The sequence below is a fragment of the Telmatherina bonti genome, assembly GCF_933228915.1.
Source record: "Telmatherina bonti genome assembly, chromosome: 24".
NCBI classification, from domain to species: Eukaryota; Metazoa; Chordata; class Actinopteri; order Atheriniformes; family Telmatherinidae; genus Telmatherina; species Telmatherina bonti.
Genome location: NC_136633.1, coordinates 18,943,888 through 18,967,414, shown reverse-complemented (window position 1 = coordinate 18,967,414; position 23,527 = coordinate 18,943,888). Strand labels below are relative to the sequence as shown.

Here is a 23,527-nt window from a genome sequence, read left to right as displayed (position 1 = left end):
TGGTCCAACCAATCACACAATACCTCTTGGAACCATGCTAGAAGCTCCCAGATGTCCCCAGTCCCACTGCTGAGGACATTTTGTTCTCACGGTTTTTTTTAAACAAAGGAGGTTATTGTTTTTTAATATTGGCATCTGACAGACATACATTGGACCAATCAGAGAAGGCGTGTTGACCAGCGCATGTTGCAAGTGTCACCATATAACCATGGCAACCAATGCCGAGTATGTTATCATCTTACTTTTCTCTGCTTCTTCAAGCTAGCAGCTAGCCACTGAAGCAGATCCTCGGATTGTCTGTAGACTTCCTAATGTCTGTCCTGGAGCGGCCGTGGTCCAGCTTCAGATCCTGGACTAAACAAGTTCTCCTTTCCGTTCTAGAACAGCAGCATCAGCCACCGTCGCTTGATGTGGAATCCCTTTTTTTTTCCTGCCACTTCATAGTTTTTTTTTTTTTCAATTTTGCATCATTTGATGTGCAGAAACTAAAAATGACAATTTCCTGTCATTTATTTGCATTGACCTTGGTGTGTAAAGGCCTTTGTATCAAATAAAACCAGCTGTGAACTGGAGCTCATGGTGCTTACTGGTGCATCAATAAGGAGCATCTCAGGAAGGTAACCAGTCCTCTAAATCTTTCCACTTACTTACTTACTGGATCCTGTTAAATACCAGTAAGGGCCTATGGAGACCAACTACCCTGGGTTCTGGCTGACATCTTCAGCTTCTCCCTGCATGCTGTGGAACCAACATGTTTTAGAACCTCTGCCGTCATTCCAGTGCCAAAGAAGCCAATAATCACCGGGCACAAGGATAGCCGCTGCACCACTCATCGCCATGATTGCCGTGTTTTAAAAGGCTGGTAAAAGACCAACTTCCACCCACATTAATCTCCTACTAGCTCCCCTACTGTACACACCCCTCCCTCCCCCCGTCCTTCAGCATGAAGCTGTGGGTTGTCCCCATGAAAAACAAACCAAATCTGTTTTTCATGGGGACAATAATCACCAAATATAAAAAAATCCACCAAATCCACCAAACACCATTTAACTGACTTTTTGTGTTACGTTTTATACACTGCATGCATGTTGGCACACACACACACACACACACACAATATGATGCTCTCTCCTGCAGGCTGCATAAATTACACTGTCTTCAACTGCAAACAGAGAAAAACCCTTTTTTCTTTTTGCCTGAATGACTGCAGGCCATTGTTCAGACTGCTCGGTCTCTCCCTGTGCACAAGTCAGCGTGTCTGCCCTCAATCTTACAGATGAATCCAGTCTGAGCGGTGATTTAAGGAACGACGGTGAGGAGGCTGTGATGTGGCCAGTCAGCCCACAGCAAACGTATTGAAGACGCATCACAGAACACCATGACAGGCACAAAAGAGAAGAGGAAGGAGGAAGAGTGGGCCGGAGATGAGCTGCACAGCAGAGCAAGGAAAGAGGAAAACATGGGAAACAAACAGAATTGTGATGAGGCCAGTCTGAAGTGAGCGCGCTCAGAAACACGTTTGTGTCGGTACATCTTTGGTTGAGTTACATAAAGCTCGGCCAGGAGTTTTCCTGAGGAGCTGGGTTTCCATGACGATGTACTTCGTCAAGTGGCTGAATTCCATCATCTGCATGTCATTCGACTCTACAGAAGCCTGCTAATGAAGGGATGTAGCGAAAAGTTACAGAACAGCAGAATCCGAGGACCGGACTCGGACCAGCAGCCTCAAGTAAGAGATACGATGCAGATTCATGCACAGAGAAATAAATGTTTAAACCTGGATCTGAACTGGTCTACATTCAGGTCTACGTCTCTAAATCGTCTCTAAATCGTCTCTAAATCGTCAACTCACAGTCCCCTTCAGACGCAACAAAAAATGACCCCATCATCATGCCCAGTTGCTTTGTGTGTTTATTTAGTTATTTTCAGATTTTTGTATTTTTTAGATTTGCACCATAATTTCCACACTAGTATACATTATTACTCCCTGCTAACATTAATAACCTTTTAGCTTAAGCTGCTCAGATCATAAACGTATGAGAGAAACATGAACAGCATCAGTCGGCACTGGCAGAGTGTTTCGTTTTACTGAAGCTGTTTCATATTATTTCATTTGGTGAACAAATATTTTGCCATTATTATTTCATTATATTCCATTCATGTTTCCCTTTCTGCTCCTTAAATGCTTCTTCTGCAGATCTAACCAGTGTTTCTCATCAGGCCGCCTGACAGTCCAGCAGGTTTTCCCGCGGTCACCAGAAGCAGAGAGGAAAGCAGCTGAAGGTAAAGGTGACCCAGTTTGACTCTGAGGAGCGCTGGGAACACTGGACAGAAACACCACACAGATATCTTACCCTGACCATCAGCTTCTGCCTGCAAAGTAGTGTGAACCTCTGCAGAGAGGCTTGATGCCAGCGTGACCAATCATTTCCAGTATGGAGCAATTAAAGCAACTGGTTGCAGGGTTTGTGTTGTGCTCTGCTGTGCTGGGCAGTTATTGATGTGTTTGCTGGGTGTTATTTACCCTCAGGGTCCAGCAGTCTGTCTATCCCCAGATGCTGCTCCGCCTGGCTGAAGGCATGCTCCAGCCTTTCGATGGCTGAAGGCTTCTTCTCCACCGAGCTCCAGTCAAACAGCTCCGGTCTGGTGAAGTGAAAGCAAATGTCACGGATCAGTGAATCTCAACGTACACAGCACCACAGGTTTGATTCAGGCTGTATGATTTGTTTCCTAAAAACATCTGACTTCAGGAGTTCAGATCATCCGTCATCAGGGTCCGAGCTGCACGACGTAAAGACCCTTTTGTTTGCCAAATATTCTTATTATCGTCAGCGCATCAGGCTCAAATCTGACCCCCAAAACACATGAGAAATTGTGAAATTTGGCAAACATCACAAGCCCGGCGAAAACAGCAATATTCTATGGTCCACATAGACTCCTTTGCAAAAATGGCTCTATAGCGCCCCCTAGACACCAAAACATCCCCCAATGAATTGGATCTTAAAATTCTACTGTGATGTAGAACAACAAAAATTGGCACATGTGTGTAACACCCCAAGTCAAGCAAAACAGTCAATCCAACACCTGTTGCCATGGCAATGCGATATCTGCCGTTATGGAGTTTATGCCCATTTTTTCCCCCATTCATGCACATTGTATCTGAACAAACTAGTCTGAAAGGATTCATGTGATTGACTCCAAATTCAGAGGAATCTTCGTGACAAGTTGGGGGACCAAACACTGGTCAAATCTTTCTAATAGGAAAAATTGTGTTACCGTGGCAACCTATGGAAAAAAAAAGCCTTCTCACATGGAAACATAGTTTACTCATATCTCTTCAAAAATACAAGCAATCTGCACCAAGAGCGACAGCATTCATATTTGTTAGGTCCTTCACACATTACTCTATGCATTGTTGAGGGTGGGGGGTTAATTTATCTTCCTATTGATCAACTTAACTTTCCATTTATTCATTCAGTCATGAGAATAAAACTTCCGAGCACAACCCTTGATGTCCTGTGTGTTCCGTTAGTGTTTTACCAATAAAGTTTCTTCATTAAACATGTAAGCTGCATATGGTTGGCAGCTTTTCGTACTTCACCAGAAAAACACCCGTTCCAAACGGTTATTTCTCCACACAAGCAGATGGATGGTGGACGCTGAAACTCATCTCATACTGCTGAATCAGGTTTATGTAATTCAATATAAATAGATAAAAGCGTGTTTGTGTGTGTAGGAGGGAGGATTTTGTCTATTATATCTGCTCCAGTAACATTTGTCATATTTACGTGAGAAGGATGATTTTGTTCTCATTCACTGACACAAGACTGAAAAGTTTGGACTTAAGCAAGACAAACAAGTAATTAGTGGAATTCTGGATTTCACATGTAAAAACTTATTGTTGCTAAGTAACTTTTAATCAGGACTAATGAAGTGTTGTGGCTGATCGCATTGTTGCTGGCAAAATATGATTTTCCTTTAAAAAGGTGAAGAAAACGTAACCAGTAGATCAACTGCTTTAATAGTTCAGGAAATATCATTTCAGGTATTATAGTATTTAATTTCAATGTAAAATGACAGTTTTACTGAAGGAAAGGACAGCCGTCAGCAGGGTGAAGTAATAACGGCGTGAAGCTGCTTCCTTCTGAACGCAGAAGAAACAGCTGATGCGTTTCCAGCCATAAGGCGAACTGACAGAAAGCAGGATCAGAAATGCAATAAGGACAAGCGGCAAGTGTCTGCATGACTACATGCACAATAACTTCATCCCAGTGGTTCGTCTGCTGAAAAAATTCTCTGACTTTGCATTCTTAGCCTTAATGTTTAGCTGGATGTCTTGCATCCTCCGTTAATCTGGGGGAATGAGGGGTTAACATGCGGTCTTATGTTGTACTTTATTATTTCTTTGTTGCCTGGCTATCCGGTAAAAAAGATAGAAATGAATGTTTTATGGTTATTTTAAACCGGCTTTGATGTTTGTGTCACTTGCCCCACTTTAGAGCTCTTGCCTACAATGCATTGTGGTCTGACCCGTCCAGTGAACATCAATGTTTACTACTGTTCATTGTAGGTAATTAGAGAAGGTCTTGGTTGCAGCTTGGAGAATGAGGCAGGGCTGGATATTGGCGGAGTTGGACGTCCAAACCCGCCTCCTCAACATTTTATGGGATTTACTCTAACCCTAACTCTAACCATGCCCATTTGACATCTAACCACACCCATTTGATGTTCAATGAGTTCACTAGTGTTTTTCCCTCTGTACATTCAACATGTCTAGAAAAAGTTTCATTCTGCTGAGACCAAGACTCACCCAACCAGACAGAAAAAGGCCAAATCTGTGTGTACCGCTTGCAAAACACTGTCCAAAAATGTCTGTCTTTTCTATTCTGCCTCTAAAACTCATATCAAGCAGGATAAACTGCATTTAGTTTATAATAAACAAAAGCAAAACAAAACTTCATGTATTTGCAACTGCGTGTGTTCAGAGCCTGTCAGCCAGAACTTTGGGAAAAAAAACCCATGGGCACATAAAACACAAGTGCCAATGTAGTATAAAATAATTAACAGTGTTAACTATTAGATGAATTAAAACATTGATAACACCTTAACGTGACCAGCAAAAGTTAAAACAAAGCAAAATAAAAAAATTAACATCAAATAAAAGCCATATTGGGCTGCACGGTGGCGCAGTGGTTAGCACTGTGGCCTCACAGCAAGAAGGTCACTGGTTCGATCCTTGGCTGGTTTGGTCTGTGGCCTTTCTGTGTGGAGTTTGCATGTTCTCCCCGTGTATGCGTGGGTTCTCTCCGGGTACTCCGGCTTCCTCCCACCATCCAAACACATTTAACATGATAGGTTAATTGGTCACTCTAAATTGCCCCTAGGAGTGAGTGTGAGTGTGGTTGTTAGTCTCTCTGTGTGTGGCCCTGCGATGGACTGGCGAGCTGTCCAGGGTGTACCCTGCCTGTCGCCCAAAGCCGGCTGGGATAGGCTCCAGCTTCCCCGCAACCCTGAATTGGAATAAGCGGTTCGGAAAATGAATGAATGAATAAAAGCCATATTAGCACGATGATATTTGCAGCTCATATAAAATCCATATACTTGGAAAAAATTAAGGGTTTATTTTCTCAATACAACATTTCTCATATTTTGAAACAATTTTTTTACGTTTCACATCATTTAAACTTTACTCAAAACCCTGTTAACACAATCAGATACTTGTCTTCTGCCCCCTGGTGGACACATTTTACACTGCAACAATCTTGACAGATCATGAAAAAAGATTTTTTTTCACACCAATTTGAAAGGCCAAATACAGACTTCAAAGGAGTAATATTTGAAATGGAGTCAGAGGAAGTTAAAGTTAATCTACCCCCTCCCTCTCAATCCCTCTCAATCAAACACATCGCAATCTACTTATTTATTCTGCAAACACTAATTCCACATACACACTGTGTGTATACTGTGTTCTACAACATTCACTCCACAGATGCTCTGCAGGTTGGTAACTATGACCGATTACTTGCTAATCAGACTGAAGTTCAGTAACATCCATTCGGACATGCCAGCATGTGGACCAGTAGAACCAGACCAAGACCCAGCATGCACCGCTGGAGTCGTGTCTGTGTTTTCACAGATCAGAAGGCTGCATGTTTCCTTCGTCTGTGGAGGAAAGGGAGGCATTCCTGCTGCACTGGAACCAATTTCCCGAGACTGAACACAGAGTAAAAAGCTGTTGCTTCACAACAGCATGAGCAAATAAACGTTGCCGAATTTCGATTGTTGGAAATGCAACGATTTTTATCCATTATCAGAGAAAGCTGCTACACGATGGAACGATCAGTCATAAAACACACGTCTGACCTCTCTAAAGAACAGTCTGACAGTCTCCTTTTAAAGGACTCTATCAGCATTTTCCCTGTACGGAACCTTCCACTGTCACATCCTGAATCTGTGATGTCCAGTCTTTCTATCGTCTACAGCTTCTCTCTTTGGCTTATGCCACACACACAAGCTGCCAAGACATCCTCATTAAACAGACATCTACAGTACCTGTGGCTGTGGATGAGGGCGTTGAAAGCCAGTCCATCACTCCAGCTGCTGGAGAAGTTCAGCACATTGACCTGAGGACAGAGGGGATCAGTGATAAACGAAGCATGGCGGCCACCGTCTCCAGCAGCGCTTCCACTTTCACCTGAAATCTTTTCAGCAGCTAAATTATGCAGTGAGGGAGTACACCAAAAGGCTCTGAACATGCCGAGCAGCCAGATGTCACAAGGTGGTTCATAACAATATCACTCAAACTCAGTTCCATGTTGTGACTAAATGAAAGCCTTCCTCTGTGCTATCGCCAGCTTTAATGGTAGGACATGGATGGCTTTCTGAAGGTTCAGATCAGTTTAAATGGTTTTTTTTTTTTCTAGTACATAAACCAGATAATAAAGTGCAGGTAATCATTTTCAATCATATGTTGCTTTATATTGTTTTTATTGGCTTTTTTTTGTTTCCAATAATCGACAATCAACAATAACATTTCTGTTTCCAGTTAGTAACCAGCCACATTATTTAAAAAATGCAGCCACAGCTACGCCTCCCACGTCACTACGTCCTCATTCAGCTGCACTTTGTTCAGGCCAGGACATATTTAACCTTTTAACGCTTATTAGATACGCTTTCTCAGACATATTGCACCAATTCATGGTAAAAACTTGAAGTTTAGACCACCAAAACCCGGTTTTAGACAATCTGATACTTGTCTTCTGCCCTCTGCTGGGTACTTTTTGTACCACAACTACACTACAACATAAGGGATGAGATTGGATTTTTATCACATAACGTTTGCCCCAAAAAGCAACATTTTTTTTATTTAAGTGTATTTTAATTGACAACTAAATGAAATTTTAGACAAACATTTATAAAGCAAACTAAGGCTCCATTAATGTCCGGAAAATTACTTTTAATTTTAAAACAGTAAAAAAGAAACAGAAGTCATCCCTGCATGGCCAAAATAAAAATTTCGTTTTAAGTCATATAACTAGCAGCTCCAGTCTCCAGCATGTTACAGTAATTTTAATGTTCTCCATCTTTCAGTCCACACTCATTTTTAGCAGACATTATTATGTGACAGTAAACAGACAGTGTTGTGGCTTCAGTCTGGTCCTGCAGCAGAGGTCATCACCTGCTGCTCTGACGGCAGCTGGAAGCTGGATGCTCCAGGAGGACCAAGCTTCTTCTGGACGGGGGAGGGGCTTATACAGCGGCTGCTAATGGACAGGAAATTATATGTGCTTTCATGTTACTCACCAAAAGTCTTCATCTGGTACAGTTACAGGATGTTTTTTACATTCTGGAGGTATATTTTTACAATTAAATAGTCCTGAATTAACATTATTTTCCTACGCGTTTACACAGAAATAAGTCCGAATAGAGGTTTATATGAAATGCGTACTTCCTTAATTCTGCTTTAGAATGCCGGGTTGAGAAGGGTTCTGATTGGACGGGTGTGACATATTGACGTCTACTGGAAATATACAAAGTTCGCTTCCTGCTTCTCGTCTTTTCGGTCGAAACATGGAAAACTATATATAAGTACCAGTTTCCCGTAATTTTGATTGCATTTTTTACGTACCAGCTCGATGTGAGCATACTAGTACTCGCTACATAGACTACCAAAGATTGGAGGCAAAACAACGTGCGGAATACGTGCGTCATCGGAATGAGACGAGGTAAGTAACATCCTCAGAACGACTGGAATTAACTTAGAGCGGAACAAACGTTTCCATGACAGAGGAATTGGTTTGGATTAAAATGTGAATAAACCAGACACTGACTTTGGAATTTACTTTTCCATTCATTTTTAAAGGGGAAACTTTTATTCAGAATTAAAAAGGAACAAATACTCTCATGTAAACATAGCCAGTCTGACCAGAAAAAGTCGCATAACTTGTTGATAGTCGCATTTTCTTTAACTAGACTCACTATAAGGGTCTAAAAAATGGCTATGGCACAAAAGTTGCAAAGTTGTTAGCGGAAATTTACTGCGTACATCAGTGGCATCGGTACCAGGAAGTTGCCACTGACAAACATTCTGCGATTTATTTTGTTACATTATTATTAACACGTTAATTTATCTGTAATTAATCATAATTTACCCGTAAAGGTTCCATCACTAAAATATCTCTTTTTAACATGTTAATCGTACTATATCCATCACACGACTGATCAGATGTTTTTACAGAGCGCCCAGTTAAAAACGTCAACTGACAAATTGATATGATGAAAACACTCATTTTAGTTGAATCCAACCGAATTTATTTTTTAAATTAAAACTATTAGTTTTGTCGCCTTTTAAGGATTTTGGTTGACGTTTGGTTTTACGTTAGTATTTCTCTTTTTCACTTGAAGTTTCACATGGAAAAAAAAAACAAACCTTTTTCTGTGTTGATTTTGTCCTTTTTATCATCCTCTTCTGTAATCAGAAAGTTGTGTCGCCAGTTCATAGCCACCTCTGAACTGCACACTCCCAGCTTCCTTTGCTTGGTGGCAGCTTTGCGTCACATATATACACACATGCACACACACACTGCCTTGGTGTGTAAGATGGAAAAGTGAATGTTATTTGGATGAAAGCCGCTTCTAAAGGTTAGCTCAGGGGCCTCAGCAAGCATTAAAATGAGCTTTTTTGCCATAAAAAGGCGTGTGTGTTTCCGTTCCCCACTCGGGGGTAAACGATGATGATCATCTAGATCTCATCAGAGCCTCGTCTATTATTCCTCTGGCCTGGAGCCTGTTCATGTGTAATGATGGCTCTTCTTCACCGTATTACTGTTTTATAATCCTTTTAAAACCAATGTTAAATCTGCACCTCGCTGCTTTCTGTGACAAAGTGGAGGAGACACATTATTAAGTGGAGTTCAGTAATATTGATGATGAGATGATGAGTTTAGGTTCTGTGTCAGAGGCAGAATATAAGCTTACCTGCGGGTAGTGTCGCGTGTTCTGACGAACCCAACTCAGCAGAATCTTTTCACTGTTGGTCTGCTGTAGGCCCGCCATCACATCCTTCATCACATCCTTTACCTGCACAGGAGACACAGCAGCAGCTTTACAACCAGGGACAGGACGACGTGACTGAGTACACGGATATGGAACAGCACCGAGCTGTTGCAATTTTTCCATCAACAGAAAACAAGAGGAATCTTCTTGGTATGGCTCACTTTGGAGACACGTTTTCAGTGTTTTAATCTTCAGAAATCAGTTTCTTTACTTTCCTCGTCACCATTTCATCCTTTACAATCTGATGGAAGAAAAAATGAGGAAAAAGCGGCATGCTGCAGGGTTTTTGTGTTGTCTTTAGTTCTGGTTTCCAGTTTTATTTTGTAGTTGTTCTTGTGTTTTCTGTCTGGCTTTGTTTCCTGTTCGTTCGCTAGCCTGGCTCATCCATTCCACCTACGTCTTGTTGTGTTTTCCGTGTGTGTTTATGCCACTTGGTTTCAGTTTGCCTAACCCACTTCATTGTTTCACCAAGTTTTATTTCTTTTTGTCAATTTTTGACAATAACATGGCTTTGCACAAACATAAAACCGCACAAAGCAAGACAAAAACACATAATGCACCACCATACTTGTAAAGGAGCAGGAAGAATAAAAACACCTGCCACTTTTATGAAACACAACACTAACAGATGTCTGTCTGTAACTTCACAATTAAGCTAGTCTTTAGTTCATAGACAGATCATTCAGCTCCCATACTCTTAATATTCTGCTTACACACACACACACACACACACACACACACACACACACACACACACACACACACAGTTACATTATTCAAGGTTATCTGTCTTGTAATTATGTAACATGAGTTTTTAAAATACTTTGAAATTTAATAAATTTAATAAGAGTTGTGCATGATTTCATATCATCACTTAAGTTGTTCCTATTGACTCCAATAGTTGTAACAATGATATATTTAGTTTGCATTCTTACTGTCACTGTTAGCATGCTTGCACCTCGTAGTGCTTGCCCTTCACCTTATCTGAAACGACGTCTGGATAGTTTGTAGTACTTTTTGATGAATTACTGAAGACATGATTTGTATTATTTTAAAACTGACTGGACTGACTCTGGATTTGAGTGCTTTCGAGGTTTTCCTAAACACGTTTTTTCTGCATCTGCCTCCTGGTCTGTGTTTGGGTCCTTACCGCTGCTCTCTGACAAATAATTCTCATTTTTTCTAACGTGATGCCACTTAATATGTCAAATAACAACACTAATAATAATTAGTTTTAGTACCTGTACTTCTTATTACCCTGTGACTTCAATTTTTTGTAGTGCATAAGCTGTCCACCAGGTGGCAGGGCACTTGGTTCAAGTTTTGAACAAAGTTTTTATCTTATCTTATTATTTTATCTACAAATAATGTCCTCTTTGGGGTAGTGGAGGAGGCATGGGAGTTTGCCCAATCAGTCTACATGTGCTTTGTGGACTTGGAGAAGGCATTTGACCGTGTCCCCGGGGATTCCAGGAGTGTGGCGTACCGGACCCCCTTGTACAAGCTGTCCAGTCCCTGTACGACAGGTGTCAGAGCTTGGTCTGTATTGCCGGTTGTAAGTCGAATTAGTTTCCAGTGAGGGTTGGACTCCACCAAGGTTGACCTTCATCACTGATTCTGTTCATAACTTATATGGACAAAATTAATACGTGCAGCCGAGGTGTTCACTGGATCCGGTTTGGTGGCCTCAGGATTGGGTGATGCTGTTGGCTTCATCTGGTCGTGATCTCCAGCTCTCACTTGAGCGATTCGCAGTCGAGTGTGAAGCGGCTGAAATGAGAATCAGCACCTCCAAATCTGAGACCATGGTCCTTAGCCGGAATAGGGTAGATTGCCCTCTCCGGGTTGGGAGTGAGGTCTTGCCTCAAGTGAAGGAGTTTAAATATCTTGGTGTCTTGTTCACGAGTGAAGGATGGATGGAGCGTGAGATCGACAGATGGATTGGTGCGGCGTCTGCAGTAATGCGGACTCTGTGCCGGTCTGTCGTGGGGAAGAAGGAGCTGAGCCAGAAGGCAAAGCTCTTGATTTACCAGTCGATCTACGTTCCTACCCTCACCTATAGTCATGAGCAGTGGGTCGTGACCGAAAGAACGAAATCTTGTATACAGCTGAAATGAGTTTCCTCCGCAGGGTGGCTGGGCTCTCCCTTAGAGATAGGGTGAGGGGCTTGGGCATCTGGTCAGGATGCCTCCTGGACGCCTCCCTGGTGAGGTGTTCCAGGCACGTCCCTGTGGCAGGAGACCCCGGGGAAGACTTAGGACACGCTGGAGGGATTAAATCTCTCTGCTGGCCTGGGAACGCCTTGGGAGGGCTAGATTTGGTCATTTTGGGAAACATGGACACAAATGTCTATCACGATGCACGAGGGTTAAATGAAAATGAAACTTTGAAGTCTTTGGCTGGAAAATCTGGATTTTCTGTGCAAAGAGCTGAACGTTGAAGTGAGAGTTTGGACGAGAAAATCAATCCAAACCTGAGCATGTTGCTCCGTCTTGTATCATCCTGAGAAACTGCAGGAAGAACTGGCGTGTTTTTGTTCAGGATGAATGAAAAGAAGCCAAATTAGCTTACTGATTCTCACTTTAGAGCAAAACCTGAAACCGGTTTCTGGTTTTCAAAAAAACAAACCAAAAAAAAAAAACCCACAGATCCTGCCTCAGAAACCTGAGGCAGATTTGCTGAACCAGCACATATGATGCTGGGGTGTCTCCATTTCTGTTGTTCACATCCGATCTCCCAATGTTTCCTCCTGAAAGGATGCTAATACAGAGCCGTTGATGTGGTGCTGCTGCTTCCTGGCTCCATCAGAGTGGGCGTAGTTAAAGGCTGTGTGGATGCTGTGGCGGTTACTGCCGATATGAGTGACAGTTTTGGAGCAGCTGTCCAGGGCTTTGGGAAGCACAGAGTACTTCTGTGTTTTTACCGTCTGGTTTTACTTATGCATGTCTCAGACTCACCTACCGATCTCTCTCTCTCTCTCTCTCTCGCGCGCACGCTCGCACGCGCGCACGCGCACGCACACACACACGCACACACACACGCACACACACACGCACACACACACGCACACACACACACACACACACACACACACACACACACGTCGGAGGAAGCTGAGGAAATGTTGGAACCTGCAGACCGGCTTCAAACATTGCAGTTTACACGTGTTCCAGCTGTAAGACACCAGCTTGTTGGCTTCTCTGAGGAAAGTATCAGCTGTCTAAATGTCCTGGTGGGTAGCAGGTAACCACATCTACTGACTTAACAGGCAGATAATCCACAGTTTACCATCTGCCAAGCACAACCAGAAGAACTTTCTTCCCAGTAGAAGATAAACTTCATGTCAGATGCTGAAACTGGGACATTTTATCATCTAATGCAGGGGTGTCCAAAGTCGGTCCTCGAGGGCCGCTGTCCTGCAGGTTTCCCATGTATTCCTGTTCCAACACATCTAGCTTCCACTAAATGGATCAAATAGCCAATGACTGCACAACTGATTAAGATCTACTACTAATTAATTTGAATCAGGTGTGTCTGAGCAGGGATACATAGAAAACCTGCAGGATTCTGGCCCTCGAGGACCGGAGCTGGACACCTCTGATCTAATGGAAAATATGAGATGATTGTATCGGCTATTCCTGCGTTGTCCAGTCCTCCGATTAACTGGGACACTGGGGCGCAGACACACTGGGATGTGGGGACACTGGGACGCAGGGACACTGGGAAGCGGGGACATTGGGACACAGGGACATGGAGAAATGGGGACGTGGGGACAATGATATGTGGGGACACTTGGACACAGGGACACTGGGTAGTGAGGACACTTGGACACTGGGACGCAGGGACAATGATACGTGGGGACACTTGGACACAGGGACACTGGGACGCAGAGACAATGATTTGTGGGGACACTTGGACACGGGGACACTGGGATGCAGGAATGCGGAAAATCTTTACGAATGTTGTGAAAATTTGTACTCGAACATCATTTCAAGAAGATTTCAACACTCTGGTTACTATGAAAGCAGTCAGTTACCATGACAACAAGGAATGTTTGTTCTAACCCTGATCTTTTCCTAAAGCCACAGGTGTATTCCTGCTGCAAGCCACAACCAGAGTCACCACGGCCACAAACAATGTGAAGTCAAGTCTGCTGTTTTACACTCACAAAATGCAACTAAATCTTTTAATAGAAGCTGGAACAACCTGGTCTGGAGGCGAGTTCCACTCCAGAGGACGCATGATTACTATGAGATACACAGAAGCCTGCTGGGGAGGAAACAGAAGCAGTCGCTAGTAGGTCACTGCTTGCATTTCTGCTTTAATTGAATGGCTGCTCTGACAAAGACGCCCTCCACCAAACACAAAGAGACAGAATTCCACTCATGGAAAAGCAGCCAGACTCAAAAGAAGGATCACCTGCTTCCCGTAGATACATGTTCCGCATACATGCAGACATGTAAACACCGCTAGCTGCGTTTCCATTACAGTGTTTCACAAAATAAAAATGATATATATGAAAGTTTTGACAAAAAATTGGTATTTCCAGGTGTTTCCAATGTGCAGAGTTTAGCGCAAAATACCAAATATCGTCTGGCTGAAGAGATTTTATGAGAACTCCAGGTAGGAACATAGCGTTATTTTGGGGTTTTTCTACTTACTGCAGAGAATATAGTACAGCTTTGAGCCTTTCTCCGCATTTCCTCTTCTAATTCACTGTAAAACTCTGAAACTCGCTGTCGTTTGCTCCTACCACACCATATGTACTGACAATGAACTAGTCACATGACCCCTTACGCAGTTTTGTAGTCCAGGGTATACATGGAGTATACCCGCTTTTTTTTTTCCAGTTAGCATTGAATATACCCGCTTCTTAACTGCCTGTGTTGCTGCTTTTATAATTACAAACATCCCTACACATTTAGCTACATCGCCCAGCAGCAAAGCTCAGGTTAGCTATACTACACTGGTGCAGTTAGCCATCAGCATTAACTTTAGCCTGAACATAGACATAATAAGGATATATATAAATGTCTATGAGCCTGTCTCTCACCAGTCTGTGTACCAGTACTGGTTTAGTCATTTTATACCTCTTAATTTGACAATAAGCAAATTTACTGATGTATTTTTGGGGTAAACTAAACAGAGTAGTCTTACATGTCACTTTTTCTGAAACAGTGTTTTTCTGTTCTACTTTTTCTGGTTTTTTTTAGTTTTTATACCCAATTCTTGAGGCACCACGACACCACTGACCATACGTCGCGTCCGGAAGCGCGTAAATGCGGAAACAGTGTTTCTATTTCACTTTTGCGCGTTATTTCTATAATCAAAAGATCTAAAAAAATATCTCATGAGAACATAAAAACTTTTTAGCAATATCAGAGCTTTTCCTAAATGCAGGTATTTCCGTTTGCGATTTTTAGGTTTTATGCAGGTCTAGGTGTAATGGAAACGCAACTATCACTCATCGCAGTCTGCCGACATTCAGGTCATAAAGTCTGCCATTAAATGTTCCTTCTTCAAATCAAACTTTATATGTATAGCCCTTTTCGTGCTTAAAAACAATACAAAGTGCTGTACGTATATTATAAAACAATTTCTAAAACTTATTAAACTCTAAAACTTCTAATTTCTAAAATGTCTCTGCAGGACATCTGCTGCTGATGGAAAGTCTGTTTCCTGTTTAAGCCACGTCTGTAGGAAGATGCGTCTGCGGATGAAGATCGGAGCTGAATATGTATGTTGTTCCCACAAGCTGCATACTGGTCTCTGCTGCTCATCACACAAGATATTTTCCCTCCATGCAACCCCTTAGGCACTTTTAAGGACCAAACTTCCACTTTCTGCTCACCTTATTCTCAGTATCAGCTTCAGTATAAAGTCTGACCAAGGGGCCGCATGACAAACAGAAAACGGCCTAGACTCAGTTCTGTTCAACTTGTTTATGAAAAAGCAGTAAATTGCTTCATTCTGACCAGCAACAGCAAATATAATTAGGAAATTAAAGTGAAGTAGGTTTACAAAACACATTTATTCATTAAACATTCACAGAAACAAGTATAAGCTATGAAGATTTGTTGCAATAAAGCAACTTTATACAAACCACAAACTGTTTCACCTGAATTGTAATCACTTTTGCTGGTTTCCAGTCCTGGTTTCTAGTTCAGTGAGACAAATCCATCCTCTGCTGGGCTGGAACAAGTGAAGCAACGGCAGCTTCAGAGTCTGATGTGCATGTGCAAAGCACAGCTGACAGATGAGCATCAGTGAGATGATCTGTACCTGGATTTGTTACATTTCATCACGAGAATGTTTGTTCCCACATGTAGGTAGATCCAAAGAGAACCAACATCCTCTCACGTTCTCCTGCCTTCTGGAAGAGTCAGATCCAGCAGGGATGCTGACTTGAAGCGGTCTTTCAGCATCACATCAGACTGCAGATCAGTGAGTTCTAGCTGAACATCACTGTGTGAAGGAGAGGAAAGCAGGTGCAGTTCATCCTAAACTGCTTTGAAACCTTCCAATCGCCTTGAAAACACATCATGCAGAGCTCCTAACCTGGATGCTGATCAGCTGACAGAGTTTGCGTGTGGGTGAGAATGTTGCAGTTCAGTTCATTCATCAGTGCAGTCACATCAACAGCAAATGCTAGATCTGCCATCTAATCCCCATCGGAGAGTTCTGGAAGCTCGCTGCCTTTCTCCTCAGTAAACTCTGCTTCCAGGTCCCAAACTCTCTTCTGCGCTTTGCCATCTAACAGCTGATATCACCACGTTCAGCTTCATGCGCCTCCAAACATGCAACAAACTGTGATTCAGCGCTCGCACACTGATGAAACTCACTGTTTTCCCTACAACATCAATAAGACGGTTCATTTTTAAAACCAATTTACACCCATTTCTGCTCTGGGTTCATGTTAGACCAAGTCCACATATAGCCGGGTTTTTGTAAAACTAAATATCTCTCCCTCCGGCCGGTGAAAAAAACAAAACAAATCCACCCACACATATTTGCATTACAACGTTGTTAAGCACATTTATAAGGATATCATGCCTTAAGTAGCGCCGTTAATCCTATCCAATCAGAATAACCTCCATGTCCTGATGTCACTTCCACAAAACACGAAACATGCCTCCAACGTGATCTGGTTATGTAGCGGAAAATAATTGTTCACCTTTAGTCGTATCTGTGGAGCGGTACTGACAGCAGTGTAAAAACACACACACGGCATTTAGACAACGGATATATTCATCCATTTTTGGACACTTCGTGCAACTTTTTTTTCCCAAAAAGCGACAAACTTTTTGCAACTTTTAGGACAGCCAATAGCTGCTTTTCTTACCGACAAGTCAGCAACAATGACCCCTGTGAACAGGTCTCTCCCTGTTGCCGTCCCTTTCAACGACCACATCGCTGCTAGCTCCTCAATAATCGTACAGTCCTTCGTAATTCTGCCAATACGAAAAACTGGGTCATGTCGCGGAGATCACAGTTCTCGTCCAAAGCCAAGGAGAAAAAGTCACAACTGTCCACTTTCCTTTGGAGCAGACGCTCCAGATTCCCCGCAACATCCTCGTCACAGTGGACAGCTGCACGTTCTCAAAGGCTTCATATTAGCGCTGCGTGACCGAGCACTGATTGATGAACTCCTTGTCAATAAGGCTGCTTTTTTGTGGGACATCACAAAGCAGGTCTTGGTTGCTGCTGCTATGGATGTGTAAAAGCTTGGTTTAAAGAAAAAAAAAAAAAAAGCCAAGCTAACAAATCCTCTGATCTTTGTGCCTGTTCACCATCAGTCAGGTACTTTTATTTTTCCGGGTGTTTTGTTTCATAATGCCAGCAGTAATCCTTGAACACAGCAATCTGCTCTCCACAGTCTGAACACACAGCTTCACCTTTGATTTAGGTGGTCGTTGAAAGGGACGGCAACAGGGAGAGACCTGTTCACAGGGGTCATTGTTGCCACAAAAATAATCCACCAAACATTCATTTTCTTTTCCTTTTCTGCCTAGTTTATAAAGTTTTAATGCACTTTTATGCTGTAAAACACAGTAGAGAATGATGATACGTATCATGCCGTGGAGACCTAAGCCACAAAGTCTTGCATGAGATGGTACAAGCTGGAACTTTAAAATCTTGCAGCTCAGCTTGAAGAAAACAAGTCGTGAGCAGTTTCTCATATACAGAAACGATGATGATCATTACTGTGTTTATATTATCACAGATCATAAAATGTGAAACAAACATCTTTAATCAGTGTGTTTATTTTCATCTTGGTGGGAAAAATTCACATTACTTGCAAATGTCTCTCTAAGGGTGCTTTGAGTTTCCTGATACATGTATATTGACTTTATTTTGGCAGATATCATCCAACAAAGCGTAACCAAACCCAATGCAATTCACAGCCGAGGATAATGTTCCCATTATGTTCCCATGATGCCAAACAAATGCTGAGATTTACTCCAGAGGGAGCATCTTTTAGAGCGAACGTCAGGAACAGATCATTACGTTAAGTGCTGTAAATTTATTTACTGTTGCTTGTTTTTCTTGCATTTGTCTGTTTAAAAGCAGCTTGTTTGCGGGGGGGGGGGGGGGGGGGGGGCAGCTGTAAGAGAAGAAACACAGTCACATACCTGCCAGTGGAGAATAATGCTCCAGATGAGCCCAAGAATCAGTTTGTGATTCCCATCAACGATGTCTCCTGCTCCAATGTTCACCAAATCCACCTGGAGAGGAGGTCGCACACGCACAAAAGTCTCATGAAAACTCAACTGGCTGGAGGCGGAGGTTGCATACAGCAAGGGATGTCAGACGTCAAAGTCAAAGCACAGAAGATTTCTAGATGGTGGAAAACTCTAATGTATATTCTGCACAGTGCACGTCTCATGACATCAGAATACAGAGACATCCGCGTGCATACGTACATTGTTCTTCTGCAGGATCTGCAGAGCTCGGTTGACATTGTTCAGAGAGTGAACGCGGGTGAAGCCTCTCTCCAACCTCACCTGGACACAAAGAAACAGAAAGAGAGCAGATGAAGCAGAGTCGTGTTGTTGCAGAGGAAGAAGCGCTCTGCCAACAGCGAAACCATGATAGAATGCTGCGTTTGCCGTTATACTGGTCTTCTGGACAGGGGAGTTGTTGTGTGTCAGTCCACCTGCCTCTGAAATGCAGCTCGACTGTTTCAGAACCAGAACTTTCACCTTTCAGACCCCTGAATACGTTAGCACCGAACTCCTCGCTGGACCACAGACATGTTCAACTGGGAGTTATGGTGACAAAGAGGAAAAGCGAAAATCCTGCTAATGTCAGAGGTTGACTCCTCATACAAGCTCATGAGATCGACCTCAAATTAATGCTGCTGAACTCATGGGACCATTTTTTATTCCCAGTAGAAGATAAAAACTAATCAGATGTTGAAACGGAGATATTCTATCATTTCAGGGAAAATATGAGCAGACTGAATCTGATGCATATTAATTAACATGTACCGATACTTAAAAGCCACTTTTTCACCTGTTGGTTCATGGACAGGACCAGTCGCCCTTAATCATTGTAAACAGGCACCACAGCGGGCAGCCTCGCCACCTACAGCAGCTACTGATGGACCCACTGTTTCCACTGGAGACGCACTTTCAACATGGCAGCAGCTAAAAGCAACTTGTGCTTCTCAGGGAGCAGGTTCCTGTCCGATACATTATGTGAACTTCAGGCTTAAAATATGAATAAAACGCTGTTTTAATAAACTGGTTTGTTCTGTTCACATGATCTGTTCTCAAGCACTGTGAAGAAAAGGACACGTATGTTACCAAGTGCACAAAATAATAGATGAAGTTTCTTATTCTTTTCTGTTTTTTACTCGACAGCGAGCAGATTGAGAAGAACAGAGCTGCACAAGTTAATGGAGCTTCAAAATAATGCTTAGATTTATTCACATTTTTCATTTCATTCACAGTTTTTACAGTTGTGACTTTTTCTCCTTGGCTTTGGACGAGAACTGTGATCTCCGCGACATGACCCAGTTTTTCGTATTTGTTGGCAGAATTACAAAGGACTGTACGATTATTGAGGAGCTAGCAGCGATGTGGTCGTTGAAAGGGACGGCAACAGGGAGAGACCTGTTCACAGGGGTCATTGTTGCTGACTTGTCAGTAAGAAAAGCAGCTATTTTTCACCTAAAAGTTGTGATGTTTTTGTTGTGATGCTCTGACTTGATTTGATTTAAAAAGAGGTTTTTTGTCTTTGTGTTGTATCAAAAATAGTATCGAGTAGCATCCTTACTATTGGTATCGAGTTTTACATTTTATTATGGTGACAACCCCAGCAGCTACATATCTGTAAACAGCTGGAACAGGAGCAACAGAAGGCTGGAAAAGTAACATCTGGAGGAGCATTCGATGACTAGCCAGGTTCATTATCAGCAGGTCAACATAACTGGGTATAAAAAGGAGCATTTCAGAGAGGCAGAGTCCCTCAGACGGAAAGATGGACAGAGCTTCACCAGTCTGAGACAAACTGCATCTAAACATTGTGGAAAATTTTCAGAAAAATGTTCCTCTGTGTAAAATCACAAATAATATTTTGTGAATTAGAAATCTCTGTGTGCCGGGGACAAGACTGAAAGTAAAACTGGAGGCTGCTGATCAGGCAGCGTTGCATTAAAGCCTGACGTGATACTTTACTGGAAACATGCTGAACCACATCCTGCATTCATCACAGCAGCATGGTGGAACAGGAGAACTGGTCTGCCTGCAGTCCAAGAACTTCACCAGTACAAAACATCTGGAGCATCATGGAGGCAGAAATCCTTGTATGTGATGACATATGAATGTTGAGGTTAAGTTCATAAAATTTCCTTTATTAATAAAGCTTACCATAATAATGTAAGATTAATAAAGGAAATACTATGAACTTCACCCAAACAACATAAATGAAAAAATGAATTATTAGGTTGACGAGAGTTAAACTGAACTTTATACATGCATATTAACAATCACTCATGCTGCAAAATCCCTTCGTTTTGCATCTTTTTATATGAAACAGAAGTAAATATGTCCCACAGTGTGACTGAGCAGCAGCTCATCAAACGTTCTGTTGGCTCATAGTTGCTTAAAGCATTGCCTGATTCACATTGCTGCAGTAAAACCTTAATTTTAACTAATTAACTTTACTTAACTAGTTTAAAGACCTCGGGACAACAGAGGATCAAGGGGCAGTAAAACCTCTTAAACATATTCTCTCAGTGTCAAATATAACTTTATTCTTTTCTTATGAGTCCTGGAACAATTTAGATAACCTGGTCAAACTTATATGTTGCTTGACTAAACTGTACATGTAACCATACCATGTATGAATGGGTTAGCAAACGCCATCCCACAAAGGGTTTGCACACACCTATTCCTTGTTAAAACTGTTCTTCTTTTAAGGTCTAAAACTTCTACACCATGCAGTGGCGTTGGAGTTAAAGTAGAAAGTGAGACTTTATTAGCTGTTTATCTACATAAAACAGGCTCTAACACCAGTCCTCTACCAGCACTGGAACCAGTTTGGTCAGAAAGGTGTAACATAGCCCATCTTTTTTTTTTTGTTTTTTTTGTTTTTAGAAAGATGAAGGTTTGATGGAGACCTCTTTTATACCCAATCTTGGCGCCTCAACCTGCTACTGGTTAATCTGCAGGTAAAATCTTCAACATTAGCTCTTTATGTAATTTCCATAAACGTTTCAGACTTTTCTGCTCTCCAGGCCTTTCTAGATTTTAGGTTTTATTTATCATGTATGTATAGGTGCACGTGTTTATTCTTACCAGCTGATGTCCTGTCAGCCCCTCCAGCAGCTCCAGCAGGCGGCGTCCATCACAAAGGTCAGAGAACAGATCCTCTACAGGTGGTTTTCCTGTCTACAGACCAGACACAGAACAAAAATTCCTTTTAAATGAAACTAAATCAGGTCTGAGAAGAACAAATGTTAGTTTGCTTGTTTCATGTAAAGGTCAAAGGTTGAGGCCTTCATACTGGAAGTTTGGCTCAGCGTTGGGAGAACACTGCTAAATCTCTTCTTTTCATATTTATTACCAGCCTTATTTTAACGGTTGAGACAGATGGAATTGCCAGAGAATCCATTTTTCCACAGCTCGGCTCTGATTCCAGCTTTCTGAATGCTTTCCAGACATTAGTCTGTACCGACTGACTCATCAGATCAGTAGCGCCGCTTTTGGGTCTTTTTCAGGTTGAATCTGACTAGCCTCCATCTTCTCCTTCTGGTCTTATGAGTTTGTCCAGTTATCATCAACAACACATGGATGAACGTTTCCAAGACAACCACAAAAGTCCTCATTCCCCATCCTGACCCCTCATTAAAAACAACTGTCCATTTAATAATTCCACACAAAGTGATTAGTGGCTTATGGAGTTAACTTCAGGATCACATCTGGATTAGCTGCTTCACTTTTTTATCAGGGGACATCACCATGGCAACCACACCTGCCAGAGGAGGTGAGGTTCACAGATAAGAGGATAAAAGGTCAGAGTCAGCAGAAATGACAGATAGCCTCTAAATGCACCGTAAAAACTCCAATTATGATACATAGCGATGAACACCCAAAGATAGTATGTTGCAGTAAGATGTCTCACCTAATTTCCAACTAACAGAGTCCAATGAGGACTCTCATTAGTTAAAATTTTCCATCCAAAAACAACAAATGTAAGACAAACAATCATTATGTGACGTTTCAGTTATTTTGATTGCGTTTTTCTTTGAGCAGACATGCTTGTTTGACGTTTTTAGCAGAGTTTCTCCATCATTCTTGTGTGCTACACATTCAGGCTCATTTATGCTCCCTTTATGAATGTAAAAAGTTCCCCAACACAAGAGATGAGGGCAGATTACTGGAATGGGGAAGTGCAGATAGCCTGTACACGTTGCAGCTGCAGCCTTCATGAACCTGACCTGAAATTTAGCTCAGGTAAGAGAACGATCTTCTCTGAGGAAGATGAATGAAATCAGAAATCAGCTAAAATCACTGCTCACATCTGCACAAACACATCAGAATAAAAACATGCACAATATAAACTTTTTTTGCCCAGTTATTCTGTTAAACATGTGCACTCTAATGTTTTGTTAACTCTAAATCTGCATTTTTGACCTGTAATTGTGTGTGTGTGTGTGTGTGTTTGTTTGTTTGCATTATGTGGTTTTTTTTTTTTTTAGTCTGTCTGATTACAAGCAGAATAAAACGTAGTGAATATTTAGTTAAATGTCCATTAATTTAACTAAACGGCTGCAGGAAAATTGAGAAACCCTCTGAGGGAAGCTGGTTGGTTATGAAGTTAATAATATGATGTGTAATCTTGTAGTTTTTGTCCTGTAAACAGATATTAGTACACAGCAGCAGAAGCAGAAGGTACTTCAGGTGAAATATGATTTTCATTAAGCGGAGATGCTGAGCTTAGTTCACCTGGGAGGAAAATGATCCTTTAGCCAACATTTCAGTAACTGAAGAGAAATTTTAGCATGATGTTGAGTTGGACTTGGACCAGTTTTATGTTCCTGTTTAACCCTTGTTTCAAACTTAGTACTCTGTCCAGACCTTCGCGGCCAAAAATGTCCACGAATGGCTACAAAATCACAGCAAGAAGGTTGTTGATTTGATCTTCGGCTGAGTGGGTTAACTGGTTACATGGAGTGAGCTTGAATGTCTGTGTGTTGGTCCTGTGATGGACTGGAGATGTCCAGGGTGTATCCTGCCTCTCACCCACTGACTGCTGGGATACACTCCAGCTTCGTGTGACCGTTAATGGACTAAATGGTTCAGAAAATGACTGATGAATTTCAGTCCCGCTAAAAAAAACCCCAAACATTTAATAGTTTTTTAGGATTTGAACAATTACTGCCTGAGTCAATACAAAAAAACAATCAAAATAATTGTGTATGTAATAACTATTATTATTGTGGTGGTCAGACACCTGTATGTGT

General features: G+C 42.0%; 1 protein-coding gene across 4 annotated transcripts in view; it reads right to left on the bottom strand.

Annotated features, from left to right (window-relative positions):
* The window catches only part of dmd (dystrophin), a 243,822-nt gene that overhangs the window by 133,324 nt on the left and 86,971 nt on the right, over window positions 1-23,527 (bottom strand). For all 4 annotated transcript variants that reach the window (XM_079264012.1, XM_079264016.1, XM_079264013.1 and 1 more), the window contains exons 3-8: window positions 21,360-21,452; window positions 18,480-18,560; window positions 18,189-18,281; window positions 9,478-9,579; window positions 6,553-6,623; window positions 2,525-2,643 (exon numbers count right to left, since the gene is read on the bottom strand). In XM_079264012.1, the coding sequence (XP_079120138.1) occupies window positions 2,525-2,643; window positions 6,553-6,623; window positions 9,478-9,579; window positions 18,189-18,281; window positions 18,480-18,560; window positions 21,360-21,452 (559 nt within the window). The remainder of the gene's footprint in view (window positions 1-2,524; window positions 2,644-6,552; window positions 6,624-9,477; window positions 9,580-18,188; window positions 18,282-18,479; window positions 18,561-21,359; window positions 21,453-23,527) is intronic.